This window comes from Lates calcarifer, linkage group LG13, assembly GCF_001640805.2.
Source record: "Lates calcarifer isolate ASB-BC8 linkage group LG13, TLL_Latcal_v3, whole genome shotgun sequence".
Classification (NCBI taxonomy): domain Eukaryota; kingdom Metazoa; phylum Chordata; class Actinopteri; family Centropomidae; genus Lates; species Lates calcarifer.
The window spans coordinates 15,279,784-15,288,158 of NC_066845.1; the positions used below are offsets into that span (position 1 = coordinate 15,279,784).

The 8,375-nt window shown below is 39.8% G+C and overlaps 1 protein-coding gene across 1 annotated transcript; it reads right to left on the minus strand.

The window, feature by feature from the left end:
* Window positions 1-210: 210 nt before the first annotated feature.
* On the minus strand, window positions 211-8,076 carry LOC108878019 (group 3 secretory phospholipase A2). Its single transcript, XM_018668311.2, has 7 exons — window positions 7,513-8,076; window positions 6,427-6,559; window positions 5,606-5,740; window positions 4,088-5,103; window positions 3,235-3,364; window positions 1,522-1,641; window positions 211-1,371 (listed from the first exon to the last, which is right to left on the minus strand). Exons 1-7 carry the CDS (start codon window positions 7,973-7,975, stop codon window positions 1,191-1,193), a joined length of 2,178 nt encoding a protein of 725 aa, XP_018523827.1. The 5' UTR covers window positions 7,976-8,076; the 3' UTR covers window positions 211-1,190.
* Window positions 8,077-8,375: the final 299 nt, after the last annotated feature.

Genomic DNA, 8,375 nt, shown 5'->3' on the forward strand with positions numbered 1-8,375 from the left:
CAACTTATCACTGCATAAATAATTAGAAGTGACAGGTTAAATTATCATGTAGTTCAGAGGGTATGTTGTACAATTCTATAACAAACTTCACGGTTGTTAAGTTGCCTGCATCTTTGCTATCTTTACTGTATATTACACCCAGACTAAGACTGTCTGACCACAATGAAAAGAAGTCTTGCATTAAGCTGTCATCATTGACATTTACATATGTGTGATTTAATGTATCCTCTTTTAACATTTCTCACACACTCACAATTCTCTACTTTGCCATTATAATCACATAAATATAAACATATTTATGTAACATAAATATAAAAAGGTCATAAAAGCAGGTAAATAAAGCAAAGAACATGTTTACATTTTTAAACAACACATTATAATATTTTTATGGAACCCACAAAGTATTCCATAAAATCTGTACCCCTACATCCTGAAAACTGATCCTGGTGATGGTGTGTTTGAGCGTGAGGATTGTCTAGTTGAATTGAAATGGATCTTTGAATAAGTTCCAGATATCTGATATAGCCATTTTATATCTCTCTTATTTTCCAAATAATATATCTAAAAAAATAACTACTGATGCAATACAATGTAAGACACTGAAGTTTATGGAATGAAAAGGCAGATGGTATGCACACTGAACAGGTTGTAGTCCTCTCAAAAAGTTTTTGGATCAGGGATGTTATATAAACGTTATAAGATATTTATTTTTGTATTATATATTATGAGAGGTAGGGATGGATAACACTGCTCTACTGTGTAACAAGTTGAAAGGTAAAGCAAGAATTTGTTGTTGAACTTTTCTCATTTAGGATTATGATTACTGTAAGGTTGTGGGTTGTTTTGTTAAGCAGTGTAGTGTATGTTTCCTTACTAAATCAATATGCAGTGCAGATAACAGAATATGTCTGCAAAAATGCCCTTGACACATAATTTTCACACAAGAAAAAAAAATCAGTGTATTACACTTTCAAAGCACACCTGGATGGTTTGCAGTTTTGTATTACAGTTCTTTATAAATACCTTTAATTTACATCCATGGCATACTTACAAAAATATTACTGCATTGATGGGTTTGAGTCTGTGACTGTTTTCCTCATACTACCATTTTACAGAGAAACAGAAAATGCTGCATGAAATTCAAAGCTTGTAAAAGTCATTGTTGCTGCACATAGCAGCTTAGTCTGTAATCATGTGAGCTGTGCCATAACATCAGCTTCTCTCTCCAGCCTTAGGCATCGCTTATAAAGACGAACAGGATTCCCTCTTCTTCTGTCACTGCCTGAATTTTGCACCCCAGCACTGTCTTTTTCCTCTATCTTCTTAAGTGCTCGAAGTAGGTCAGAGGCTTTAATGAAGCCTCCAGAACAGCTAGAGAGGAAACATATACAAATATCAGAAACAGAACCCAACCTAATAATCTTTTATATAGAGGCAAAATGAGTTATACATTAGACTGGAGACTGGTGTTTCTGTAACCAAAACCAAATGCTATATGATAAGCATATCAGAGCTTAAAACCTTTTCCTGCGCTGGCATTTTTTCTCCATCGGCAGTTTAAAGCAGTATTGGGAGACAAAATCCATCAGTAGTGTGGAGAGAATACTGGGTTTCTTGAAGCTTTTGATCTGACCAGCCAAGCTGTAAAATTGACAAAAAGACAAACAGAGGTTTTTGACCTCACACACAGAAATAAAGAAAGAAACAAGGCAGGGATGTAACAATATAGCAGGATATGCATTTGTGCGTGACTCAGAGAGAGACAAAGAAAGAGAAAGCTGCCTGTGGGGGCAGGCCTTCCTCATTGTTTATAACACACTGTAAATAGGAATGAGGAATAATAGTCCTACCATTGATGCGTTGCTATAGCCTGAAGAGTGAGTGTTACATACAATGGCTGGAGGCATAATTTATCAAATCAAATCCGTCAAATGTAAATAACTAAGCTTTAAATCACAGGATTGTAACCTGCTATCACTACCAAAATGATTTTTCCATCTGATGACAATAACAATAATGATGCCTCTGTTCAGATAAGCGTGGCACTGAGTCTGTATGAACTGTTGGCCTTTTTCAGGAGAGACAGCAGGAAAAGTGCAAATAATAAAATAACAGACAGCTGAATTCCATTTAGCTGTGTCACTGTGTCATAGCTTAAAGGGACACCTGAACACAACTGAGCCATCGTTAATGTTATTAGTTATACCTGTAACAAAATGTAGGCTGTAAAACAGGTCTATACCAAAACCCTGAAACTTGTTAACCTAAATGGAATGCAGCCACCATTAACAGTATTTGCTCCACCTGCAGCAGTTCTCCTGCTGAGACCTGCTGCAGTGTTTGCTGTGTAAGAAGTCTTTTGATAGGTGCAACTGGACAACTACTAAATCTTGTTATTAAACAAAAATTCAGTCATTTCATAAAAACAGTCCTGTTGTCACAGTTTTGGCGAACCCCCATCATTGTACAGAATGTAGACACTGTGCTTGAAACAGATTTACAGTTATTTCCAAAGGTTCCATGTTCTTTCAACAAAAACTAAATCAAAGACCTTCTACGTGACTTTTCATTTTGCTCACAGTTGCCCTGGTTTCACTGCAATCTGCAGGTAGAACCTGGAAGTGTCTCAGGAATGCAAAATACAGTAACAATGGATTACTGGGGTAATAACTTTTAATTTTGTCTGGTTCAAAAGCTGTGTATGGCTTTAATTTCCTTGGCGTCAATGAACTATGTTGCTTCCAAGGGTGAGAGTAAGCTTATGCTGAGCTATTAATATTATGGCTAAAGCACACAAAAAAACACAGGCTCTGAAGATGGATTTTTCTTTCAATGTTCTGACAATGTCAAGAAATGTTGTTATTCATTTAAATTATATTTATTATTATATAATTATATTTAAATTTAAATATCTAGAGCTGATCTGCAGCTATAAACACAGCAGTAGAACAGGGGCCTGTCTGATGAAATAGGATTACAGAGTTGTAAGAACAGTTTGGCTAAGTAATCTTCAGAGCCCTGTTAAGTCTAAAACATGGACTGAAGAAAACGATTCTGCAGACATCCAGCTATTCTCCTTTGAGAAACAGGCTCCTGGCATACATATTTCAGTGATTATAAATTCAGGGGGAAAATATATTTTTCATCTCTGAGACTCTTGCATGGTTGCATAAGTTAATATATACAAATATGGAGAAATAAACTAACAAAAAATGTAAAATGCTGTTATGTTACCGGCTGGTGCAGTTGCAGTGGTAGGCAGTTTTTGACTCCATGTTGTGCAGATTATACTTCTTCTCCAAAGGAGGGATTTGGTATTTACATTCATCTAAATGTTTGAGGCCTCCACACAGGAGCTGGTTATCTGCAGGAGTAAAAAAAAAAAAAAAAAAAAAAAAAAAAAAAAACACAGGTTATGACGCAAAGTCCTCTAAGTGTGCCCATATTTCTTTAATTACTAAGCAACAGTTGCCTGCTCATGTTGCTATGCTCCACTAAAGCTTAACACACTTATTTTATTTTCAGAATTTTTTGGTACACTATCATCAGTGGTGAAAATTAACATTCTGTCCCACCTGTAGGGGGCACGGTAGCTCTGGCTTCTTAAAAACATAATACCCTGAGCCAACTTTTTAAATACAATAATCCCACTGGAATTTGTGTGTACTCCTCCAAGCTGTGGGCCCTTATTACCACCTTTCTATAACAGCAGCATTACTCACACTGGATTTCTTTTTCTATCATAAATTTAAAACTTGTTTGCTCACTTATAAAATGTTTTTAATATAAGTGTTACAATTTGTCATTAAATGCAAAATTCAAGTCGTCAGCTTAAAATATTACCATACAGTGTAACAGATGATAACTGATTTTACTGGAACTGAGTGCTTAATATGTGGTCAACATTCAATTTAGATAAGTTACACTGAAGAGAGGCATTGATGTCTTTAGCATTAGTGCACTTCATTACTTGTTGACTCAGCTGTCTCTGGTGTAAGTACTCGTAATGTGCCTGGTGTTGTGAACAGGAGCCTCTTATGCTGCAAAAGGCCCCAGAAGTGATGGGAGCTGCACGGCATGTGCTCACCTGTCATATTATGCAATGCCTTATTTTGTTTGGAGCCTCCGTCTGCATGGGTACTTTGAGCTATGGTATTACCCCTGGGCTCCTGGTTTGTATCATTCTCTAGTAGATGCGAGTCAGTCCGCTTCTGTGGCTTGGCATCCTTATGAAGAGAGGCTGTTGTCTTTATTTTTACTGCGATGGGCGTTGCAAATGTAGCTGTATTCCCAAGTATTTTCAAAGTGTCCTGTTTGGATGTTTTTGTTGTCTTTTTGAGCCGCCCCTTTGTCACTTTGATTGATGGTCTATTTGTAGTTGCTGCGGCTGTAACAGTTGTCATGTGAGACATTGTTTCTTGCTCCAGACAACTTTTACAGTGTGTCCAAAAAGCGTCACCCTTCACAGGCATCCTGGATCCACAACAGCGACTTCTCTTTGGAACTTTATTGTGACTTTTTATGGTTTTGGTCATCGCAGTGATGGCTGTCGCTAGATTTGATTGAGGTTTTTTCCTCTGCGTCAAAGGTGAAGAGCTTTGTGCTGTAGATAATGCTTGTAGATAAGAGTTCGCGGGCACCTGTGGTGGAATTTGGCTTCTCTGTGTTGGGTTAGGCGACAGACCCCTTCTGGTGCTCTTCTTTTTTCCAATTCCTTTTTTATTTGACTTCATTGCTCTACTTTTAGAAGCTTTTAAACGACCCGTGTTCATCTGAGGAGTAGTGCTGTGTACACTTGATACCGGGGGCATTAGGGAGGGTGCGACTGTAGACAGTTTCTTGTGTGTTTTACATCTTTTTCCCTTCGTCCTTTTGCGGAAGAAAGTGTCTCCTCTGGGTGGGTCTCTGGAGCCACATCTACGTTCACTTTTGGGTGACTTTCTGAGTGGGCTGATTGTGGGTCTTTTGGTCACATGATGCCCCTCACTGCTTGTTAACTTGTTGCTGTCTGTGTTGTCTCCATATTTGCTAGTAACATTAGAGTTAGTGTATGGTAGGGGGGTTTGGAAGATGGCATATGGAGCCTCTTTGGCTACTTTGCACCTGTATGGAGAAAACAAACCAAGCCATGGAAAAAAAGAACCTTTTTCAAAAATCATATATTCTGTGTTTTCTACTTACATAGACACTAACCGTAACATATATAGACCCAACTTAGATATAACCATAACCCCAGTTTCTTACATATTAATTTAATAAGAGAAGATAAACACACACAAATCTTAAATCATAATTATTTTCGTATAGTTTGTCAATGTAATAACATTATAGTTGATAACATATAGTTATAGTAGGTTAACCATTAATTATCTCTTATTTGTAAGACCACTTGTAAGTACCCTGATAGATAAAGTTGTGGAAACAGAGCAGAGGTGTGGCACAGTGCCCTTCATGATTTTATGAGGTTTGGCAAATTATCAGGCATGTTACTACAAGCTGCAGAGGTGCATCTGCTGTTCTAGCTTCCCATGTAACCACCAAACAAGTGTCTTATAATATGCAGTTATAAAGCTTCATTTAACAAACCAGCCAGGGTTTCACTTACATTCCCCACCAGTACATCTCGGTGCATTGCCTCTGCCGTTTGAGCTCAAAGCAGGGAATCTGCAAGATGTTGAAAAAGCTGTAGCCCACCATGCTGGAAATGGTGTCATTCACTTCGAGAAGACACTGTCGAAACCTGGTGAGAGGGCAGACATAAACACACACACAGGGTGGGTAAATATCCACAGATACTGAGTCATTTTGTCTATATCTCTTAGTCTAAACAGTTTATAATACTAGATAGCATTTTAGCCGGGAGGTGATTCCACAGAGTGCATCATCTACTTATGGATGAACAAACGTAAAACATGTGCACCTGTCAGCACTTGATGTGAAGTGAGAGGAAAACAGGCATCTCTGTGGGTTTAAATAATGTATTGTGAAGGAGGAAAGGAATGCCCAGCAACCCCAAAAATAGTGAGGAACGTGTTCACGCTTGACATCAAAAGTTTACCTGCAGGGCTGATTGCAGTGATGTATTTATTACTCCTGAATGAATGGTAATATCATATGGCCCCAGGTTCATCTACGTAAATTGCTTTACATTTATTGGCACAGTGACAAAATAATATGGTACGCATTCCAGAGAAGGGCATACTTTCATTACTGAGAAGTGTGATGTATAAAATGCACCAACACTTTTAAATTCAGCCTTCAAGCAGGCCTGTCCTCACTTGACCATCCATGACAGCCAGAGCATTATGGGGGTCGGTTAGGGGGGGGAGATATGATTTACTAGTTGCAGGAGTTTCCCCCGAGGCCGTGAAAACTTAGAATCTCGACTCAGTATGAGATGCCTGGGGTGTGCGTTATGATCCTCACCTTTGGTCACAGTCGCAGTGTGAGACGGCGTAGAAGTTGCGGTTGAAGACTCCGTAATTCACCGTGAAAGCAGGGATGATGTGCGAGCAGTGGTCATGCTCACGGCAGCATCTGTCTGTATCCTCAAACATCCCTGTGGGTGCACGAGGGCCAGATTTGAATTCAATCACTTATCAAAGGATTCTACGCATCAAAGCTTCAAGCAAAGTTTCAAGCAGTGATCTTTTACCTGACTTAAAATCAAAAAGCTTCAAAGACAGTTACTTCTAAATTAAAAATGTATGGGTTGTAAAACCAAGATCTTTAATTTAAAAAAACCTTCTGAGGTACATCTTTTTGATGTACCATATTACTTTCCTCATGATGTAAGTTAACCTTCATTCTCACTTCTCTTGAATTTTGTGCAATAACTGCACCTCTGAAACGGTGACCCAGAAATTGCTGAATGTGAATTTAACTTTTAACTTCCTGAGACACTTTGTGGCAATCTTTTACATCAGTATTACAAATAATATTGGACATCAATACATATTCAGCTCAGCTTGATCAAAGTCGACAGAACTTGTTAATACAAGTCATATCACTCAAAAATGTCTGTGCATGGATCATTGTTTATGGTGTTTTATCTGATGTAAAATTCCAGTGATATTTATGTAATACACTTGTGGGAACTTCATTATTGGACTCACCACAGTGAAGATCAGGTGTGTCATAAAAGTATAATTTTAAGTTTATCTTTTATATTATTATTCTTACTTATTCTAGTATTTATCTAGAATATGTCTAGGAGGTTTAGCCGCTGCTGAGGTAAGAGGGGGTGATGGTTTTAGGGGCAAACAGCCAGAGAGTGGCGGTGGCTGGGGTGGGGGGCGAAAAAATCCATGTAGGTCTGTAGCTTACATTCTTTCAGGGAGCCTTATGGCTGCTGTAGGCCAATGCATACTACATAGTGCCACTGTGATGTCTGTATCCATTAACCATTCCTCCCATGCCCTCCCTGGCCACCGATATAATCCTATACAAGTCTGTAAGTGATGTGGGAAAAAAGTAAAGGAAGAGTAATAAAATCAAATCCAGCATCCTCACCCAACTGTTCGTATTTGACCGCTCCGCTTCCCCTGCCGCACCACAGCGTTCCTGGCAATATCCAGGCGCGTTTCCTCCGAGTTCTCCCCTCTGGCCTGGTAAACGCACTGGAGGAGACGGGCGCGCAGGGAGCATCCGGAGCCGCCAGTACACCACTGATGTTAAACCTCTGGGTGATCTCTCGACCCTGGGCGCCGCTTCTGTCGCAGAGGGTGCGGTATCTTTCCGTGGCGAGCGGATTCCCGTTGACCTCGCACGTTACCAGACGCATATCCTCGGACCACAGGGTGAGGTACAAGGAGCGCGCACCGGCCGCGTCCTCTCGCAGGAACGTGACGCGCGTCTGTCCGTCGCCGGCAGGACTCGCTCTGAAGCAGGAGTGACCTGATCCCATCACATCTTGAGCTTTTGATAAAATGAGGGATGATAAGGCGAAAAAAACTTGTAGCAATCTGATGAGCATCTCAGTGCAAATATATAATCAGTGCTGTTAGCTGCAGTGTTGAATTACTGTAATGTGTGAAATTAGAAATGACTCCGCATTAACCGCAGCATCAGTGTAGTTGTGCACCGGCCGGTTTAAAGGCGTCTGTTTCTGGCTGAGGAAGGCATGCGTGCCTTCGGGGTATTCGATGAGAGGGTCCTCTTATTGGTCTGTTGATATGGAGGCTCGTTAGAAATATGATACACTTCACGTTTGGTTGGTGTGCTTACGTTGTGTGGTTTGACTCACTCAGATTACTTACTTTTTAAAACATCTGGGCAAGAACAGCGTTTTCCGGGGTTTTGAAAGTTGTCAATTCCAAGTTTAAACAAACTAATGAGGGACCACAATTCCCAGAGTGACGCACGTGTGATCTTAT

Coding starts and splice junctions, on each gene's coding strand:
- LOC108878019 (XM_018668311.2), bottom strand. CDS start 7,975: ATGCTCATCAGATTGCTACAAGTTTTTTTCGCCTTATCATCCCTCATT. Junction 5,741..6,426: donor CACTGCGACTGTGACCAAAG/GTGAGGATCATA, acceptor CCCTCTCACCAG/GTTTCGACAGTGTCTTCTCG. Junction 5,104..5,605: donor GAGATGTACTGGTGGGGAAT/GTAAGTGAAACC, acceptor TTCTCCATACAG/GTGCAAAGTAGCCAAAGAGG.